Source organism: Ornithorhynchus anatinus, chromosome 13 (genome assembly GCF_004115215.2).
Source record: "Ornithorhynchus anatinus isolate Pmale09 chromosome 13, mOrnAna1.pri.v4, whole genome shotgun sequence".
Classification (NCBI taxonomy): Eukaryota; Metazoa; Chordata; class Mammalia; order Monotremata; family Ornithorhynchidae; genus Ornithorhynchus; species Ornithorhynchus anatinus.
Genome location: NC_041740.1, coordinates 33587320 through 33609811, shown reverse-complemented (window position 1 = coordinate 33609811; position 22492 = coordinate 33587320). Strand labels below are relative to the sequence as shown.

The 22492-nt window shown below is 39.6% G+C and overlaps 1 protein-coding gene across 2 annotated transcripts in view; it reads right to left on the bottom strand.

The window, feature by feature from the left end:
• Positions 1 to 1547: 1547 nt before the first annotated feature.
• USP6NL (USP6 N-terminal like) overlaps positions 1548 to 22492 on the bottom strand; it is a 118065-nt gene continuing 97120 nt past the window's right edge. For both annotated transcript variants that reach the window (XM_029077564.2, XM_029077565.2), the window contains 5 exons: positions 20930 to 21024; positions 18906 to 18971; positions 18689 to 18788; positions 16688 to 16840; positions 1548 to 5101 (listed from right to left, as the gene is read on the bottom strand). In XM_029077564.2, the coding sequence (XP_028933397.1) occupies positions 3651 to 5101; positions 16688 to 16840; positions 18689 to 18788; positions 18906 to 18971; positions 20930 to 21024 (1865 nt within the window). In that variant the 3' untranslated portion in view covers positions 1548 to 3650. The remainder of the gene's footprint in view (positions 5102 to 16687; positions 16841 to 18688; positions 18789 to 18905; positions 18972 to 20929; positions 21025 to 22492) is intronic.

Sequence of the window (22492 nt, the reverse complement as noted above, 5' to 3'; positions counted from 1 at the left end):
TCAGAAGTGCCCCTGACCTGCTGTATGACCTTGGGCAAGTCACTTAACCTCTCTGTGTTCAGTTTCCTCATTTGAAAATACAGATAAAATACTTGCTTCCCTACTTCTTAGTTGAGTCCCTTAAAGAACAAACACTGTGTCCAATCTTATTATTTTATTTCTAACCCAGAGCTGAATACAGTGATTGGCACCTACAAGGCACTTAGGAGAAACTATAATTATTATCAAAGAACTATTTATCTTCCACTAAGTCAGTGGGAGCTGAATTACTGTACAGAAGTGATGGAAGATAATTTTAACTACAGTGCCTCTTCTGAACTGGCACAGTAAAGGGCTCAAGAAAGAGATCAGAAATAACGATAACTATGCTACAAAATTTCCAAGTCATGTCTACAATGACATAAAACTCAGGGGATGGGGCAAATGAACCTCTCCATTCCCCAAAAGCACCTCTGTGGAAAATGGAAAATTTCTTTGGCAGAGACTTTACTGGGATTTACTGCTCAGCCATCTCTGATCATTCAATCTTATTACAGATATATTTTAATCCAATATTAAGATGCAACTGGTCATTTCAAAAATTTGTTTCTGACTATACATGGCTGCCAACGCAACTGAAGGATGACTTTTCTAAACTCCTCAATGTCAAATCTGGACTGTGGGGTTTTTGGGCTACAGAAGTTTTTTTAAAAAAAATCATAGTTAGCAAATGATTTAATGTAGTTTTAAACATTACCATGAAAAGAAGTTTTGTTCCACTCATGGACTGGTCTTTTCATCCTATAGCGATGCCTGCTTTCCATTTAGCATGAAGAGTTCACCAAAAACCTGGCAGAAATCACATTCAAATTTTCTGCTGCAGATATCATTCCGGACCCTTGGCAGGAACGATTTTACTTTGATCGAATAAGATGGAAAGATACATCTGAAACTGGGAAGACTAAAATGACAGCAATTCACCTTCTTATTTAAGTTTCCACACCAACAGGAAAAGAGGTAGAAAGAAAGATTTAACAGTGGGAGAATGAAATCAATACCTTGCTGTTAATGAAACAAGGAAAGTGGCTGTGGTCTTATGGGTTACATTAGTTCTACCTGGGAAAAATAAAAGCACATAATGAAATGATACACGTACACTGGAAGGCAATGTACATTGAAATTAGCAAACAGTCATTTAGTTAGAGATTTTCTCTTAGAAGCAAAAAAGATGTGGGGTTTAGTCACAAGAGAAGCAGCGTGGCCTAGTGAAAAGAGCAAAAGCCTGGGAGTCAGAGGCGTTGGGTTCTAATTTTGGCTCTACCCCGTGTCTGCTATATGACCTTGGGCAAGTCACTTAACTTCTCTGTGCCTCAGTTTCCTCAACTGTAAAATGGAGATCCAATACCTATTCTCCTTCCTACTTAGTGAGCTCCCTGTGGGACAGGGACTGCATCTGACCTAATTAACTTGTAATGTACCCCAGTGCTTAGATCAGTGTTTGACACATAGAAAGCACTTAAATGCCATTATTACAATTATTATTAAGAAGCAAAGAAAGAATCATAAAAGACATTACAAAATATTCTTTGTTATTACTTTTAGCATGTTAAAATGGTCACGTTAAAAGAATACACAGTTAAAAACTGTCATAGTGACATAAGAAAATAGTGTGAATATATTTTATATATATAAAAAATCTACAGTATTTACCATTGTTGATACACATTTCTGAAGCCGCATTGGGCTGCTATCATGAAGTAAATTGTACAGCTCAAATTATTACGAATCACAGAACCATGGTTTCAATTTGGGGATTATTACCCTCAACTACATTATTATATACATATACTTCTAAACTGCTGTAAGCAATCACAATCAAGAGCTCAGTTGTATTAATGATAAGAATTTTGTTTGAGCTCCAGTGTAGTATTTAGCTGTTAATGCACTGCATTCTGCCATTTTAAAATATCATTACCAAGTTCATTAAAATTACATCAGACTCATTATATACAGAAAACAAGGTTTGTCACATTCACTAGTTACATAAATGTTACTTCCATTTAAAAAGATATTTTACTTCTGTACCTTAAAACTTTAGAGAACTAACCTGTTAGCAAGAATCGACAGCTATGCTCATGAGAAAAAGGGAAGTTACCCATTTTCTATGATTCACATAGCACAAGTAATCAGTAGATATGAACTCCCCAATCAAACACAACATAAACAATAAAATGGTGAATTTTCTTTTAAGTGTCCTGCAAGAACTCACCGTTTTGGTATTTGTAGTGTAATATTAGCTTGTCTGAAGAAATCTCCATGTGTTAAGACTATTAAAGACTGAGCTATTTAGCCAGCAATTTTTCACAGTGGAGGCAGAGGAACACCATTTTTTAAAAAATGGAAAACGCCCAAATTTTACAACTCTTACATGGAAATTTACTTAGATACCTACTGACGATGGTACTCGATTTTCAATTTCAATAACCTAATGACTGGATGGAGGAGCAATGTCACCCCAAAGGGCTAACTCCATTTTTTCCGACAAACAGGAAAGGGGCAATCGAGGGCCCAAATGTGAGAGGTAAGAGAGCTAGATAAACCACTGGTCATCTAATCAAACCTGTTCTCCAAGTCAAAGGTACAGGAGCTTACTGTGTCAGTCAGGAAGATGCTAGGTGATTAGTAGTGTATCCTGCGCCTTGCTAAATTGGAATTTACAGGCCTACCATTACAAGAGTGGGTCCTGTGGACCCCTTGGCCCTAAGCTCTGTAAGGTCCTGAAGTTTTGCACCAGGCCCAGAAGCACTCGCTCAGTGAACCTTGATTTTGGTGAAATGGTGGCACTGTTCCCCGCACATCTGCCATTGACCCCTCTGAGTTACCATGAAGCACCATAGCGTAGCTAGCACAGAGAAAAATGGTGCTTTAGCTTCCCGAGTCTTTGCCTGTCTATTCGTCACCTTGAAAAAGAGATGGCAGCAACCAAAGGAAAGAGTAGCATCCTGTGAGAAATCGCATTAATAATAGCGCAGGGCAACCCTTCCATTCGGTTTTGTGCTTGGGTTAACAAGGCAGTGGGTTTTAAAATGGTAAGCTTGATCAGGTCTTTGAAAAAAGTTAGTGTATGCATAAAATTTCATAGGTTGACATATGGAAATAGAAATCTTTCAGTTTCCTTCACTCTTCTTACCCACTATGTGTGTGTGTGTGCAGAAATCTAGCTAGCTACTCATGGTTTCAGATACTAGAGTTAATTATAAAAAATATAAAATCTATCTGGACACAGTGTTTTTCAGTGCTTTGTAAAATCAATCAAAATATAGCTGACAAATGGAGTAAAAATGCTCCAATCTGGGAGAATGATCACAAATCTAGGCAATTAAAAACAAAACAGTGCTAACGAGTAAATCGCATTGTGCACACAACCCTATTTCCTATTGCTATGTTTACATAAAGTATCACTTTGAACAGGTTCAATGATGTTACAATTTAAAATGCTCAGCTTCAGCAGCTTCCGCACAGTTTGAAACTGCTTTATATTCTTAGTATTAACAAAGAATTGCACAAAATGTCCACAATTGTATAAAATACTGCTTTGGCAATTACAAACATAGCAATGTAGATCTTACATAGATTCTCTTCTTTTTTGTTTAGTAATCATAGTTGGAGTGTCACAGCAACACTGACTCATGTATAGACAGTTCATCCCGGTTTCTGTAATGTCGTACTGTGGGTGGTGGGCCTGAATATTGATATTGAGGTAAGTCAGCATCTTCCAAAGATGGTGAAGTCCTATACCTTATTGGGCTATCTACTGAAACGGTTGGAAGGTGATGGTCTTGAATGGTTATATGATGGAAGGCTGAATATTTCGGTAAATTGCCTAAGTGGGCTCGGTTAGCATCACGATTCCACGACTGTCCATGTATCTCAGGTCTGTATGGATAAGTGACTTCTGGCCATTTTCTGTTATCTGGCATATAATCCACTGGAGGAATTATGAATTTGCCGCCCATCGGTGATCTCGAATTTCCCGTGAAGGATCTCGCTCCGCTGGCGTCAATAGTAGGTAGGACCTCTACTCGGTTGGATGGTAACACTGCAATGGAGCGGTTGTACGATTTCTCGGGAGAAAAGTCTACCGAAAGGTTAGAGTTGTAAGGTCTTCTAGAAGGACTGATTTGATTCCCATGACTATTCTGTGGCGGTGTCAAATTGGTGTTAATCACGGGGATGTGTTTAGGAGAGTTTCCGTGGTAAACAGGTGGACTGCTGTATAATGGGGGGGGCTTTTTTAGAGAGGTTGATGGATCAAATCCATCAAATTGAGCCGGATACCTTGGGGAATTTGGTGGTAGCATATTAAAAGTAAAATGATTGGCTACTTTGGATGGACTAGCACTTCGCTCCGGGGGCTGTTTAGGGCTGCCAGAGTAAATTGCATTCCTTGGGCTTGGTAGGTGGACTCTTTCCAGTGCCTCTTCAATGGACGCACTAGGTGTGCCAATCTCATTTTCATTCCCTGGAACATTGTCATACTGGGATGCGTTGGACCCTCGCTTACTTTCATCAGGATCCAAAACCTTAATTTTTTGCCTCATATTCAGGGTCCTCGTGTTACCAGGGCTTGAGGGTGAGCTAAGATATGTGGGGTTTCCTGCTCTTCCTTTGCCTTCGACGGCTCGCTTCCCAGTTCTTTCCATTACTGACACTTCTGAAGGCTTATTCCACTTGGGCACAAATTCCCTTCTGGGGTTAGAAGTGGCATTCGAATTTTGGTTAGCAGCAGCATTATTGTATTGCTTGGAAGTATCTTGCATGCCCGGGGGAGGCTTTCTACGAAAATCGACTTCATTCTTAAGCTGTCCACTCTGTCCGTCTGAAGATCCCTGTCTTAGATGCTTTGCCGAAACCACCTCCAGGGAATCGATTCTGTCTCGGAGCCGTGGTGAAGTCCCTTGCCTTTTTTCAGGAGAAACCGAACTCTTGTCACTCCTCTTGACTACGTGAGAGCTCGACACACTCATACTGCTCTGGCCATTGCTCATTTGATTAAGGATGGGAAGCTGAGGTTCAGGTGGAAGCAGTCCCAAAGGTTTCTTTGGAAATTCATCCTCTTTACCTAAAAAAAACCAAAAAAACCACATTTATTTTCTTCACAGCATTTTACACACAGGCCCAAATTGATATGGGGAAGACTTGAAAATGGCCAAGTGAGTATCCGTAGTTTAGAGGAAGTGAATTTTAGTGAGGATTCCCTCTAATGTTGGCCCAGGGAAAAGACCGAGACCTTGGGAATGAGGAGATACTGACCAAAGAATCATCCTGGGCAATGTCAGAAGCAAACAGGCCATGCATGAATCCTGAAAAATGGTTAGCGGCCCTGGGCACTGAAGACTACGGGAGCTACCAAAGCAACAATCTCTTTGGCTGTAAAATGGATCCTTCATGTACAAAACCCTTGCGTGCGTCTTCATTCGCCGCACTGAGTAGGCACTCAATAAACACCACTGACCGATGATGACGGAGGCTCCCGTCATAAATGACAGACCAACCTTGGTTCTATCATCAAGACTCAGAGACTGAGAACCTATGCAAGAGAACCGATGATACTGCTTGAAGGTCAGGTTGGCTCTCCCTATAAAAGCTTCAAGTGTGGATCAAGGAAACCAAAAAAACAACAAAAAAGGTGAAGCAAACCATTTACATTTAAGAAGATTGCTGAAGAGCTGATGGCAAATTTGCTGGGTGGCCTGGTTCGTACCCCAGGAGTTGGCCTGGAACTCTGATGACTCCTGCCTTTGAGACAACTCCCTTTTGCTCAGGGATGAACAATTATTTTGGCCTGCAGGCCGCTCACCACATGTTGTAACTATCTGTAGCCGGCCAACGGTGAAGAGTGAGTGGACCGGAGGAAGGAGTGAATTAAAGCAAGGAAGTGCAACCTTTTCCTTCTGGCAGCTTCTTCCTGGCTCCAAGCCAGCCACAGATTCAGTTAGCAACCTCACCATGCTGTTCCTGAGGAGATGCAAAGTACATCTGCAGCTGTCTTGGAGGGAGGTAGGCACATCCACAAGGCAAGGCTGCTGATTCAAAGTTGGGTCAGATGAAATCACTTGTCGGGCCAGAAGGCCATTATTTTGCCTTGCCCTGCTCAGCTCCAAGAAGCCAGAAAATGCAGTTTAGAATCTCTCTGGCTAGAATCCCGGGGGAAGGTAACTGAGATTATAAGAGGAAAAGTCAGTATGATACTTCCGATCTTTCTGCAGTGTACTTTTTAAACATGTGTTTTCACTATAAGATTTGGCTATAGCGCGTGGAAATGTTAGGGAATGTTCTTCCCAATATGAAACTAAATCTGATCTGGTTGGAACAAAATCCAAAAGTTGTCACAGGCAGGCAGAAATGGAATACGAAGGAACGGTCATGTATATGCCGTCCCTCTCCCTTAAACGGTGAGTCCCATGTGAAACATCAACTGTGACTCACCTGCTTATCTTGTATCTACCCCAGAGCTTAGGAAAGTGCTTGGCACATAGTAAGTGCTTAACAAATTACACAATTATTATTACCGCTGTTAGTAAGCTTATTATGTGGTGTCACTTCAAAGGTGATGCGGCTATGTTTCCTAGCCTCTGCCTCAGCCTTAATGTATTATACTTTGTATTTTGCAACTGTACAGAATTTACTTCAGTAAAACGACAGTAAGTAACAAGCAGGTAGAGCATTCTGCTAGCAGTGGATATAACATTAAAGGAATGTACAGAAAAATACTGGTCAGGATGGTAACTGCATCGATTTACCCCTTAAATCAAAATCACCCATTCCCACCGAATCAACTCTTATAATGCAATTTTCTCCATAGGAGATTCTTTAGGAAGAGATTACCACATCATAGCAGAAATGACTATACAATGTGGTCACTGATACAAAAAATTCTTGATCAGGAATTAGATGAAAAATGTTTTCGATAATACAGTCGCTTAACTTCTCTGGGCTTCAGTTCCCTCACCCTCAAAATGGAGATTCAATACCTGGTCTTCTTCCTACTTAAACTGTGAGCCCCATGTGGGACCTGATTATTTTGTATTTACCCCAGCGCTTAGTGCGGTGCTGAGCACATAGTAAGCACTTAATAAATACCCCAATTACTGTTATTACACTAAGTTCTGCCATGAAGGGTGTTTTGACTATGTGTTTTGGGCAGAATTAGGGGATGGTCTTCCGGCAAGAGAGAGTGTGGAGACTAGAGAAAGTGCGACGGAGGCGCCGAAAAACTAGTAGGGAGTGCGCACACACTGTTGGATACCAGGTAAGTGCTTAAAAAGTAGCTTTTCCATGACATGAAGTTTTGAGGAATGTGTTAAAAAGATAACTGACTGCACTTCATAAACATTAACTCTTTTTTAAAGTGATGCAGAATAAGGGGAAAAAGAAAATACCCAACTTGCACTACACAAGGCTTATGTGAAGTCATCAATCTAGTTTATTGCCTTTCCAAGTTCTTAATTAGAAATGCACCTTTTATGTCATCTTGCCAAGAGCAATCAAATAAAGGGTGATGTCTGAATATTCTTGAGTTTCTTTGTGAATCCCTATATGTATCAACTATTGGCAGCATCATCGAAAAGCACACGTGAAACTGTGCTGTGCTGAACGAGAGAAAAAATTCCCTGTCCCTTTTTTCCAGGAGCTTACACTGTTAAAAATCCAAACTCATAAATTGCATGGAATGATTGAGTTGTAATTTTATAAACTATTCTTGAACAATTTATGCTGTCAAGTAATCCACGTGAAATTATGGAACACCACAATAAATTGACCCTTCAGTAAATGTAATTTTAACAATGATAATTTGTTATAATATGCAGTACCCAATAAATGTCATCTTGAGAAAAATAACAGACTTCATCTGAAAGTAGTATCTTGGCTTGAAATGCAAGTCTTCCAATCATTAAAATAAATAAGAAAAAATGTCCAACACCAATACTTGCATATCCATTTAGAGATGAATGTTTGCCTCTTCAAATGCCCACAATAATAAATTATAATTCTCTCTGTAGTCATATAAATGCAAAGAATTTTGAAATCAACAAATATTTGTAATAAATCAATAATCTGGGCATACCATGAAGCATTTAAAAAGCCTTAAATTTCTAAGAGTTTCTTATACAAGGGGTTCTATTAGCCTCAGGTGAAAACATTAGGTTACTTTTCATTCAACTTTACTTTGACTATTTTCTCACACGGCCTTCGTACACATTTTTCTGAACCACTGGTATTGCTGTTAGGCTCCGTGACGACGACCAACTGAGCTGTGCATTACCCTGAATTAGTCGCACCTTATAAAATATATGAGACGGACCTTTCTCAGCAAATACTCATGAAATACAATTGTGAAACTGTTAAAAAAGGAGATATAAAATTAGGTATTATCCAAGTGATAGCCAAAATGTTTCAAAGAGTTCACCTGCTTCTCATCAAGATAAATACACTCTAGATTCTTGGCGGCCCTAGTTTTAGCTTGAAGCATTCTTTGATTTTGTAATATGTGAAATGAGCTGCTGCTTTCATGTTATTCTCTATGGTGAGCTATCCACTCTTCCAAAACTCAAACACAGGGAAAGGCAAGGGACTGCAAGAATGGCAAATGAGAAAAATAAAAATCCCTAAATAGAACAAAGGTCATTCAGTGCTTAAATTCTCATCAACCCTGCTCAATGCTATCAATGCTGTCCCAACCAAGCACGTACATTTCTCCTTGAAACCATAATCATCAAGTGACAAGAATCCAAGAATACTTCTGGATTGAATTGACAGGGGCCTATCAAGCACAAAACTTCTATGAAGACTTGAAAAATAATAGAAAGGAAAACAGAACTTATTAAATGCTTTTTTAGGCCCTCTAACAGAAAGGAAAACAGAGCTTATTAAATGTTTTTTTTTTAGGCCCTCTGATTTAGCTGTTGCGTGGGCACAAACTAATTTGCCTGAGTGATTCCGATCTTATACTGCACTCCAAGGGGCACTCTACTAACCAGTTTTCCAAACACCCTTAAGGGTAGATTGCTGGGAAATGGTGGATGAGAGAAGAACTCAAGCACACTGGGAGTAATTAAGAGGGGCCTAGGGGAAGGACCAAGTCAGGGGCAAGATGGGCTAGTCCCACATTAGTCCTCTTTGCCATTTTGCCTCCTTGACATCACAAAGGCCATTTGGCAGCCTTTGGAGATCATCAGTGAATCAGTCAGTGGCATTTACTGAGTGCTGGCTGTGTGCAGACTACTGTACTAGGCACTTGGGAGGGTACAACACAACTGAGTTGACTGACATGTTCCCTGCCTGCAGTGAGTCTAGAGGGGGGTGATGGGCATTAAAGTAAATAGTTCATAGATATGTACATAAGGGCTGTAGAGCTGAGGGTGGGGTGAATGCCAAATGGGCACAGATCTCTTACTTGCCCTCCTTTCTGCATAGCCCATGCACTTCAATCTGTGTACCCTTTAAGCATTTGCTATTCACTCCACCCTCAGCCCCACAACACTCAAGTACATACCCATAATTTATTTATTTTGATGTTTATCTCCCACTCAAGACCTTAAGTTCCTTGTGGGCAGGGAATGTTTCTACTAACTCTGTTGTACTTTTCTCTCTGGAGCATTTAATACAATACCCCACACACAGTAAGCATTCAATAAATACTACTGATTGACGGATCTTAGCCAGTATCAAGGCTGAGGGTAGCCCAGAGATTCACTATGGAGGCATATCAGTGGATTATGGGAAACTTCCAATCAATCACTGGAATTGATTGTGTAACTACCGTAGGCAGAGCACTGTACTCTCTGGGAAAGTACATACGGAGTTGGGACATGCGATCCCTGCCCACAGGGAGCTACAGTCTCTAAGAGAGTTTTAACTCTACACATCCCTGCCCTGTGCTGTACCTCGTTCGTTTTCTGCTTTTTTTTCCCCTCTAGACTGTAAGCTTATTGTGGACAGTGGGCTTGTTCACCACCTCTGTTGCATTGTGCTCTCCCAAGAGATCAGTATGGTGCTCTGCAGAAAGTGAGCGCTCAATAAATACAGTGATTGCTTGATTACTGTTGTCCTCTACCTTTTGTAAAGAGTAAAAGTCCTCTACCTTTTGTGAAGACTATATTTACTTGAAACAAAAGGAAAGCTATCAACCTCAACGTTTAGCTGTCGGTTAGGCAGCCTAGTTCTCGAAACTAGTCCTCTTTTCTAAAGACACATTATTCAGGTGCCATTTCTTACAGTTGTAAAGGCTCACAGCCTTGGGTCTTTCCATTTTATGACTGAAGATGATTCGCTTTTATGGACCAACTGCATTTTCAACATTGGCCAGAAATGAAATGAAGCCAACTACAGTAATCAGAATTTATTTTCTTTTACTATTTCCTTTAGAAAACAAAAATCTTTGGTAAACCTGGCAGATGCATCCTTAGGACATAAGTTTTCATCAGAATGGGAATGGAGAAAGAAAACATTAAAACAAAAGTACAAAGCTGATTTTAGATCAGTCTGAAAAAGTTTCTCTTAAAATATAGACTTAATTGGATTTAACCCAGAATCTGTTCCATTTTAACAGCACTCCTTGTATATCGGTCAATTTAGTCATGACAAAAGGTTCCCCACCACTTCCTGCAATAAATTCAAAATAGAACTATCCCCAAAAAGGCCAAAAGATGATGTAGGGAAGCGCCAGGTCCAGCAAGGTAGCCACAAATAGAAATCAAAGAAACATGCTCAAATCTCCCTGACTAGGCCTTAAAATTCTGATTTGCCATTTGGTTCTGGCAAGCCCTTAAATAAGAAAAAAATATTTCTCCAGGCCACAAAATGAAAGAGAAGAGCAATCTGCAAACCTGGCACTATGCACATTAATAAGCATTACTCAAGCCCACAATGAAATCATGCAAATAACAAAGACCATTCAGAAGTATTATGAACCAGTTACAGATAAGACAGCAGGAGGTGCTTAGGGACTTGAGGAAAGATGAGGAATATCAGTGTTCAGTACTGAAAAATGTGATTTTAAAAAAATGAAAGATGAAAGGTTTACCACCACTTTACAAAAATGAAAATTTGAAAAGGAAAAAAGGACTAGCTAGAAAAACGAGTCTTTCGTGCAAATGTATGCAAATAAATGCTTCCCATAATTTCCCCTCAAAGCAGCCCAAAATAACTCTTGCACCACTCTCTCGGGGGCAGCATGTCCTTCTTGAACTTCCACCAAGAACAGCACTTCTCACATCGTGACCTCTCCTTGCTCTCCCATCAACCATGCTTGGTGCATTATTGAATCAGTTAAGGACAATTGAAGTGCCCAGGCATGATTGCTGTCAGAATCCGCTGGCTGGGAAGCCAGCACCGAGTGCTGACATTTCATTGTACAAAGAGTGAAATTTGGGGTTTGCTTTTGAGGCGGCTAGAAGCTAGGATTCCTCCCCCGTCTCCTCGCCTTTCCCCAGCTTGCTACAGTCGATGTCACATCTGAATTGGAGACTTTTTTTGTCTTTTAGAAATCAAAGAACCAGAGCAAAAAATGAATTGATCTATGGACTAAAATGGGGATGTTTCTAAAGACAGCTTACACCTAAATGGAAGGAACAGCCTCTTCTAGGACTCTCCTGTGAAAACGGTAATAATGTTGATGCGTGTTTCTATGTCACAGAATCCACAAATTAAACTGAAGTACTTGAGAGCAGGCAAAAACCAAAACGAAAAGTGGCACATTTTCTTCCCCAGGAAAAAACAGGAAATATATTCACATCTCCATTTTAAAAGGGAAAAGATACAATTGACAACAAATATAATCTTACCTCTCCTAAAAACTGTTAAAAAGACGGGTTTTTTTGACAAAAGGAGTTTTATTTTTCTGATTCTTGATCTAACTGAAGTCTCTGTCACCCCCCAGTGGAAGTCAATCTCAACTACAAAGTGGGAGATTAATTGCTTCAGGAGGCTCGAACAGCTTCTTGCAATGAACAATAGGTCTATAATTATAGTAAAGTGCACTAAGTGCTCTCTCTTGTGAATAACAATCGAGTTCTTAATTCATGCACCAGAATATAGGTACTGTGACTGTTCTATAACAGTTTTAAATGGCTAAAGGGGAGGGGGTCATTGTCAGAAAAATTGCCCAGAAAGAATAGAATCTTCTCAGGTGTTTTAAGCTTATTTCCTATAAACAACTTTGGCATCTAATATTTCAGTTTATAAATTAAAATGAGATTTGAAAACCCAGTCAGAACTGTGACCTCAACAAGACTTAGTACTTGACAGTTGAATTGTGTTATTTCTGTTCAATTAACAACTATTCATTAGAATATACAACTGGAGAATTCTGTTGTGCTTTAAAACGAGGTGAGGAACAGAGAAGAAACCCATTTTGCTTTTTTTTTTTTTGTATTAGCTCTGTGGGGTTGAGGGCAATTTGAAAGTATTGGGATTTGGCTGGCTGGGTGGGCTGTGGTGGGGTGGGCTGTGGTGGGGTGGGAGGGTGGGGGGGGTGTATGTGTGTGTTTTTATATAAGTGGTAAGGTTTAGAGGATTTTTTTTCCTCATGAAGGTTCACCTTGAAAATTGGATGAAGAAAAGGGAAATTTTAAAAATACCATGGTTATTATAAAAGAATAACCACACTCAACACTGCATGAATTCTATAGGTTATAACAAAGGAATTTTATCATGAATTTCAGGTCTTGTCTGCGTATTTTCTGTTCAAAATATGGAGAAAAGAAGATGTGAGGTGCAACACAGGGCTTTGATTGCAGATACACACACCTACACACACAACTAAGGGTTACAAACAAAGGTCATATATTATAAATGGTCATAGAGTAACTAAGTTAAAAATTTTCTTCAGATGCAAAGCTCTGAAGAAAAGCTGTCAGCTGGGTGACTTTGGGCAAGTCACTTAACTTCTCTGTGCTTCAATTACCTCATCTGTAAAATGGGGATTAAGACTGTGACCATCATTATAAATGGTCATAGAGTAACTAAGTTAAAAATTTTCTTCAGATGCACAGCTCTACATTTTCTATTTAGCTAGAAATGGGGAAAACAGCTACAAGAGTTTATTTGCCAGATATGATGGAATGAAAACTCAAAAATTATGTAATTAGGGTTAGATGCAGAGAAAAAAAATAAGTGCCATTTAACTATAGAAATTGTTTGTCATTTTTATATAATAACTAGAAATTTATAGAGGTCAAAATAAAATGCCTTCCCTACTCATGCTAGATAGGACTCTCAGGCTGTTGGACTGTTTTATATCTTTCAGTTTACTTAGGGCTCTAAATTTGAAAGATGCTTCAGCGAAGGCAACAGTAACAAAGGATATAAGTAACAGCAAAGGTAGAATACTATAAAAAGCTGAGGCACAGGCAAATTTAGGTATCAAATGAAAACTGCAAATCAAAGCTTAACAATAGAAAATTGGATGGTTGACTCGGAGCCCCTCACTGCTGAAGAACAACTAGAATTCAGAGACAGCTGGCATAAGCAAAGCAGCGTGGCTCTGTGGAAAGAGCATAGACTTGGGAGTCAGAGGTCATGGATTCTAATCCCAGCTCTGCCACTTGTCAGCTGTGTGACTTTGGGCAAGTCACTTAACTTCTCTGTGCTTCAGTTACCTCATCTGTAAAATGGGGATTAAGACTGTGAGCCCCATGTGGGACAAACTGATTACCTTATAACCCCCGCAGCACTTAGAACAGTACTTGGCACATAGTAAGTGCTTAACAAATACCATTATTATTATTGACATTATAAGCATTGACCCCAGATCTTCTTCCACTAGGATGTGATAACAGGAGGATATGACAAATACATAAAATGTCAAAAATAAAGGAAACGATGCAGGAAGGAAACACCCAGGAACATAAAATGCTGCCCCAACCTGACCGTACCTACCCCTAATATGTCTGCTAGAGCCAACAATAGTGAGGAACTACCCACCTCATTCCCGCTTTCTTATAGCTGGGCCACAAACCCTCAAGTCAATGGCTCCTCCCATTTTTGTGGAATAAAGCAGCGATTCAAGGTGCTGCTAAAGAAAATTAAATGGTGGTTTTCAACTTTTATTACACAGCAAAGAGATGCTCATTGTTCAATCCTTCACGGTTGATAAAAATCAGTCTACTCACAGCTCAGAACTCTTAACGCGAGCTAAAAGGCAACTTCCTCGGATTGGCACGGAAAATTTTATAGCCAACTGAGAGAAACTGCCAGTGAGCCTTGCTTTGCCAGAAAAAAAATAAGGAATCTATTAAAGAGGTTCAGCAAGCCATATGGAAGGCTGGCAGTCAATATGGCACCAAAGTGACAATAAACCCTAAACAAAATGATGGTCTAGGGTGGTGACTGTGAGACCTGGGCTTATCACAGATACTATGTCGTGTGTCTTCAACAGTTTAATTAGCATGCCCTAAATATCACACAGCATTAAATGGTAGGCTAGAACAGCAACAGGTTTCGAATTTGGCCAGTCACCTAGCACTGAGGCAAAGTTGGATGTTATGCAACTCGACTGGGCAGGACACACGGAGAGAATGGATAACAACACAATTCCAGTCAGTTCCTGTGAGTACTCAAGTGAAGTGACCACAAGCAGAAAAGATTTAAAGGCATCATTACGTACAAGACGTTAAACAATGTGGTATTAATATGAAGTGCTGAGCGGAAACAGTGGGAAAGAGACCAGCCTGGTATATAGCAATCAGGAATAAGGTGGTTCTCCTTGAGCAAATGGCTTGGTCGCACTGTGAGCTAGGGACAAACAACTGAAAATAGCATCTGGTGTTGCATGTGCCAGCAACCGCCAATAAGCAAAAGAGTACTTGGGTGCATACAGGAATAAGGGACTTTGATATGGGCAGGGAATGTGTCTACGAATTCTGTTATACTATACTCTCCCAAGTGCCTAATACGGTGCTCTGCATATAGGAAGCACTTGAGAAATACCACCGATTGATTTGTCAGACTTCTCAATCTTACTCTTGTGCAATCAGTAGTGTCATTTTTTAGTACAAAGGAAAGTCACATATTTGGTCAAAGCCTTCATGCTTTTTCTAGTTCATTCAATCGTACTTACAGAGCACTTACTGTATGCACAGCACTGTACTAAGCACTTGGAGAGTTCAAAAGTAGAGTAGAAAGTACTCTAGTTCACTGAGTTGTGTTATAAAACGTGCTTCACTCCATGTTTTGGTCGGACTGTTGTTCAGAGCTAGGGAATGTCTGTCCTACAATGTGAGCCAGATTGGATAGGGTGCACCACCTGTTCTTATAAAGGCTTCATTTAATTTCCCACCACTCGGTGAGCCATAAAAATCTCCTGGATGGTGCACACTCTTGATTAATGAAACTGTTAAGAACAGTTGTTAAAGAACAGCTTAGTAAAAACACTTAGTACAGTGCTCTGCACACAGTTAAGTGTTTAATAAATACAATTGAATGAACAGGAAGGGGGAGGGGTGAGGCAGAGGAATTCTTTGTACTAGTTGCATTAATTATGATGTGCCTATTGCAATAGGTTTATTGAAAATACAGATGTCAGATGAAAAAGTAGAGAATATTCTGGAAAATTAAACATCTGAGGAAAAAAATTTCTACAGAATTCTATGAAAGCTGGAAGATTACTGTCTAAATTCGGTGTTTAGAAAAATCAGCTCATGCATTTTAGCCAAAAAAAATTTTCTTAAACATTCTATAAACAATGAGTCAGACTTTCACTCAATGGAATGACTAGGCAAATCTCTTAAATCTGTAAAGATAAGATCACAACTTTTTTTAATGTCCCCAAAACAGTCAACAAAATGAAAGCTAAAGCCCTCAATTTAATTGTCCATATGTAGTAAAAGAAATTCATCCTCTTTCAAAAATATTGAGCAACTTTTAACTCTGCAAGAATCCCTCGAATCAATCAATCAGTCAATAGCATTTATTGACCATCTACTCTATGCAGAACCCTGTACTACATACTTGGGAGACTACAATATAGTTAGAAGACAAAGCCCTTGCTCTACTAGAGCTTAAAATTCATTCAATCGTATTCATTCAGTCGTTTTTATTGAGTACTTACTGCGTGCAGGGCACTGTACTAAGCGCTCAGCAACAAATACTAGTGGGAGAACAAAACAAAGCTGGTGGGGCAATAAAATCTAGTGGGTGAGACAGAAACTTAAATAGAGAGGGGGACTATCTCTCTCACATTAAGGCGATTAGGAAAGTGTGGAATAGATGCTTGAAAATTTAAATGAATTACTGAGAAGCAGCACTGCCTGATGGATAGAGCATAGGCCTGACTCCACTCCTTTTCTGATGTGTGATCGTGATGACGATGACGGTTGGTGGTATTTATTAAGTACTTTTTTTTACAGTGCACCAAGCACTGAAATTAAGAGTTCTGGGAGAAAACAAGGTTGAGACTAAGAAGGGAAATGAAAGAGATCACCTCCCCAGAGACAACCCAGCTTACAGGGAACCACACTTTGTAGCTCCAGCTACCAATCCAGGCCCCGACATCCTAAACAATACTCCTCTTTTAGGCTTGACAGTGCATTACTAGGAAGGCCAAGGAACTGACTGTCCAGTTAGTTTTATTTCCATCTTATGCAACGAGACACAATCCTGTCAAATTAAACAATTTACAGAGTTCAGAAGATCTAACACTTCTTACCAGGTACCGGGAGATCTAACTTCGCTCGTTTCAGTTCCACCATCGAATTCTGAAGCTGCTCTATTACGAAGTCGTCTTCATAGAAAAAATCCTTGGCTAGTGTTTCTTGGAGAAATTCTACCAGCTCTTCCATTGACAATTTCATCAGCTGTTCTGAGAAGATAACAAGGAAAAATAGCTGACAGTGTTCCTAGACTGTGTCTCAAATCCAAACATTGCATTAAATTATGTATTTTGAGGGTAAATAAAAGCAAGGGCATATTTAAATGCTTCAGTGAAACATCTGACCACAAATCAAATACCGACAAACGAAACCTAACAATGTGGTATTTAGCTCTCTAAGACTAGAGCAATTACAGAAAAGGTAGCTTCTTTAATAATAATCATCATTATCATAATCATGTAATTTGTTAAGCACTTGTAGCAAGCACTGTTCTAAGCAGGTCAGATAACAGTCCCTGTCCCACACAGGGCTCACAGTCTAAGGTTGGGCGAGAACAGCTGATTTTACAAATGGGAAAAGTGAGGCTCAGAGAAGTTAAGTGACTCATCCTAGGTCAACACAACAGGCAAGTGGCAAAGCCAGGAGTAGAATCCAGGCCTTCCGACTCCCAAGCCTGTGCTTTTTCCCCTAGCCCATGCTGCTCCTTTCGCCATGGACTGAAAATTGTGAAGTGCTTTCTCATTGCTAAAATAAGCACCTGAATTTTCTGGGTCTATGCATGCCCAATTAACACTGCCTTCTGAGACACTAAGCTAGAAAATTCAAATTCCATTCCAACTTCCAAAAGCAAGTGAGCCAAATTGGGAGTAGGCAAACAGAGAATACAGCATTAGAATTGGGAGTAGGAAAATAGAGAATACAGCATTAACAGCTGACTTCATGATGGATTAAGAACAACTATGGATGAGAACCCCTAACTTTATATCAAGTACTGAAAACCTCACACACTGCGTCCTCGTCACATGTAATCCTATTGCACAGTCCCTTTACAAAACTGTATGTCGAATGTCCAGAGGAGTTTCGGGCACTGTCTTCTCTGAGCCACTGAAGGCTAACATCAGCTCAGTTACCTATTAGAGTGTGGCAACCGCCAGGTTGATTTTACTTCCTAAAAGCACAGGGATGGCCTGAGCTGGGCAAGGTCAGAAAGTAGGAGGTGTTAACTCCAGTAGGATGACAACGGGCTTTAATCAATAGACTTCAAGTAAGAGGAGGTCTGTGCGAGACTTCTCACAGAACAGGGGTGACAAGAGAGGGCTGGATCATTCATTCATTCAAACATATTTATTGAGTGCTTACTGTGTACAAAGCACTGTACTAAGTGCTTGGGAGAGCACAACAAACAGATACATTCCTGCCCACAACAAGCTCACATTCTAGTGGGGGAGACAGACATTAATATAAATAAATAAATTACATATATATATATATATATGTATATATATATATATGCTGTGGGGATGGGAGGGAGGATGAATGAAGGAGCAAGTAAGAGAGGTGCAGAAGGGAGTGGCAGAAGAGGAGAGGAGGGCTTAGTCAGGGAAGGCTTCTTGGAAGAGATGTGCCTTCAATAAGGTTTGGAAGTGGAAAGCAATCATCTGTTTGATATGAGGAGGGAGGATATTCCAGGCCAGAGGTAGGATGTAAGTGAAAGGTTGGTGGCGAGATAGATGAGATCAAGGTACAGTGAGAAGGTTTGCATTAGAGGAAAGAGGTAGGAGGGGGCAAGGTGATTAAGTGTTTTAAAGCCAATGGTGAGGAGTTTTTGTCTGATGCAGAGATGATGTCAGAAGAAAGACTAGTGAATTGGCATTAAACATCAATTCTTTCCTCTAATGACCTAATAAGAATGCCAAAGAAAGTCAAAGGTTAATAGGTAAAAGACATTTTTCTTTGATTTCAGAAAGGTTTTAGAACTTTCCAAATACAAAAAAATAAATATTTGCAGTGGATGAGAGAGATCCTATTTGGGTATTTTCAGTTCAGTGTTTTCTTACTTCTATGTAGCTTCAAAATTGTATAAGACATAGCCGGGAGTACTCGCTCTCCTTCGAGGATGTAGATATCCCAGATCCTGAGGTTTAGGGTAAAAGGCGTCTATAAGGGAAAAAAATCAGCCAGGAAAAAAAAAAGTCAACAATGTGTCCCCAATTTATTTAGTCATGGAATTCTACGTTACTGTGTCACCAAAATAAAAAAAAAGAAAATACTCACACGATCAAGGAAACACTGAAAAAACCATTTCATTGTGTAAAAGTTGGTGAAGACTTCTTGAGAATCCTGTAAAAAAGTATTTGGGAATCAAATGTAGCATTATACCATTTGGGAGTCAAAAAGTGGCAGTAAACCATACTAGTCAGTGAATTCTGCTGAAACCCAACTGTTTACGTGACGCTGCTTCCTTGTCCCGTTTCTGGTACAATTTAGGGCTTCTGCTGTTACTTGGGAAGGTATAAAATTCTGAATCAGAATTTAATCAGGCTTCTCTACCAGGCAACCCTGAACTCTATCGAGATGAAAGACTGTTCCAGAATCTACATAGTGTTTGAGGTGGCCCTAGGGAATCCACACTGAGTTACAACTACCCTTTGGAAGTCTAGATCAGGATGACCAATGATCCCATTTTTCACGGTACTTACAGAGTAGACTGGCTTAAAAAAATCATATAGTAATTTCAACCGAGTGATAACAGTACTCAAAAGTTACAAAGAGCTGAGAGGCCAACTACTGGGTACCTTAACTAATATAAAATCTCTGGTATTTGGATTAGTAAAAAATTCTAAATTGTTTTAAAAAAATCTGAAAGGTTAAAATGATGTGAAGAAATGCCCTAGAAAAGCAGAAGCCCAAGATCTTCAGTGACTCAAGATTCTCTATTAAGTTAACGCTCTCAGTCACAGTTATTTCACAAGTGTTAAAAATCAAAGTGACGAACTCAAGAGGGGTGACAATACCTAGGCCAAAGAGTTGCAGTAAATCTTAGAGACATCTAATGGATTTCTTTCCCATGTTTTTCAACAGGAATTTAGGCTAACTTGGAATAATAACATAGATATTTTTTATTTCCTTCTTCCCCAGTTAACAATATTTTCATATATGATTTTAGAAGAAATGGAATGACTGCTTGAGTGGGTTTTTAGTGGAGTTGAAGCTTGGGCAGCTCATTAGTTTCTGGCCTATACTTTCACTTGGGTAAAATTGTGAACATTTCATTCTCAAGGGTATTTCTCGAAGAGCGGTCCAGGGAAAAGTTAATCTTCCATCGGATGTTCAATGCTCAAGAATAACTTCAAATTATTTTTTGCAGATCTTTTAATTCCAACGTAGCTCTCTTAATCTTGGGAATTTGCAGTAATATAACCTGCCTGTTACTGAATGTTTCCTTTAGAATATGATTAAGTCCACAATGAAGACTTCAGTGAAAGAGGAATCTTTTTTATTGTTTTCCCTGGTGAAGTTACAGTGATCTACATCTACTGTATCAGGAACATTTTCAGTAAGGTAATAGGGCACCAGTCCTTAATGTATTGCTACGACTCCTGTGGCTATAACTCTACAGCCCCACCTGGATTAATGTGAGGGCTCATGGGGCTGAATAATAATAAATAATAATTGCAGTATTTATTGCAGTATTAAACTCTTACTATATGGCAAATACTGTACTAAGCACTGGGGTGGTTACAAGCAAATTGGGTGAGACACATCCCTGTCCCACATGGGGCTCCCATTTTACACATAAGGTAATGGTGGCCCAGAGAAGTGAAGTGACTTGCCCAAGGTCACGCAGCAAACAAGTGGCAGATCTGGGATTAGAATCCATGACCATCTGATTCCCAAGCCAGGTTGAAGCCTAGGGATCCTGATTAAGCCAATCGAGGAATGAATGGCATTTATTGAGCACTTACTGTGCAAAGAGCACTGTATTATGTGTTGGAGAGTTGGTAGACACATTCCCTTCCCTCCAGTGGTTCACAGTTGAGGGAGCGGGGGGGGAGACACCCCTCCCCGACCCTTCCCACGCAGTGAACAACGTGGGTTGGATTCCAGCCTTACAAACTGCTGCGACTACTGCAGCCTCTCTGACCAACCCAAAAGCTACCCTGAAGAGCCAGATGAAGCATGTTCTCCCACATAATCCCTCTCTTTCTCCCCGGTGGTGGAATTTGAAAAAAAAAAAAAAGGGGTAAAAAGTTTTTCTTTACACAAGTAGCTCTACTATTTAGCCCCTATTTACTTACCAAATGTTGCTTGAGTTTAGACAGAAATTTCTTCAGTATTTTGTCATGGTGCTCTTGAAATCTCAAGAGCTTCGGGAAACCTTGGACAAAAAATCCTAGGAAATAAATAAAAAAGGAACTATGTACAAGGACATTTTAGCACGGGGAAAAAATATTTTATAAAAGAACACTAGATAAACTTTTCTGTTATATTTCTATTCAATTACAAATACCTGTGAATGGTTTATAGAATCTCCTATTTCGAGAACATAAAATGAAAGATGAAAACCTTGGATAATAAACCTTCAACTGCTTTGTTGCCCACCCAGCATGTTTAATAATGTCCTTGCTATTCCTGCCAGGGTTGGATTTCACTTTAAATCGGAAATTTCATGTTTTGTCTCCGCCAGACCATAGCTCTATGGCATGAAATACAATTAAAATTCTACTTCTCTAAGACCAAAAGAAAATGAGTGGAAGAAGGAAGTAAAACTGAGGTCACCTGAGACTGGTGCTGCTCCGGTTGTCAAGGCAGTGGAGTTTACCCTGGTTTCTCAAACCTGATCCCTGATCTGCTCTGTTGAAAACTCTCTGGCAAATGCTTCTAAGTACGTTTTGAATTTAATGGTAATTTCTCTCAGAAATCAGGTTTCTGGTTCGTAATGAAAACCAAATCTAATTTACTTTTGATTCTTCTCAAGGACTGTCAGTCTCAGAATGTAGATGTAGAACTTATGATTAATATTTTGTCAGAAGAAAAGGGATTTTTATATGCTAAGGGCTTAAGCATCCAGTTTTTCTATTCCAAATTAAAGCAAAAATGTACGCTAATTTCTCAAGTGGTCATCTTTCTGCTTTAAAGGATGACTGTGCCCAGAAGGATCATTCTTAACAGAATTCTTAATTTTCAGACAAGGAGATTTAACCAGCCTTAGTAAACAGTTTCAATGAAATGGCTTTATGAAAATCGATATCATCAGGTTGTATCACTTTCATGGCTAATTTACCATAATGTGAATTGAGAGTTGGAAAGGTTTCAAGAAAGCCATGATTTGGAAAGAAAGGGAAGGCCAGTTACGCATTATTTACTGGTTCGTGGATGTAATGACCCAGACAATAATTGTTTTTACTTGTCATGTCATAAACCAGCTTGATAGTAAAAAAAAAAATCACCTTAGCTACTGCATCTATAAACTTGCACTTATGCAAGCAGAAAAATCAAAACTACCATCTATATCAAAGAATCATAAAAAGGCCTGGAAATGACCACTTTTAAAATGTGTCTTTATCAAAGAATAATAATGATGATTGATGATGATGATGATGGTATTTGTTAAAAGGCACTACTAAACACTGGGGTGGATACAAGCAAATCGCGTTGGACACAGTCCCTGTCCCATGTGGGGCTCACAGTCTCAATCCTCATTTTACAGAGGAGGTAACTGAGATACAGAGAAATGAAGTGATTTGCCCAAGGTCACACAGCAGACAAGTGGTGGAGCTGGGATTAGAAGTCATAACCTTCTGACTCCCAGGCCCTGGCTTTATCCACTATGCCTTGCTGCTTCATAACTGTGGTATTTG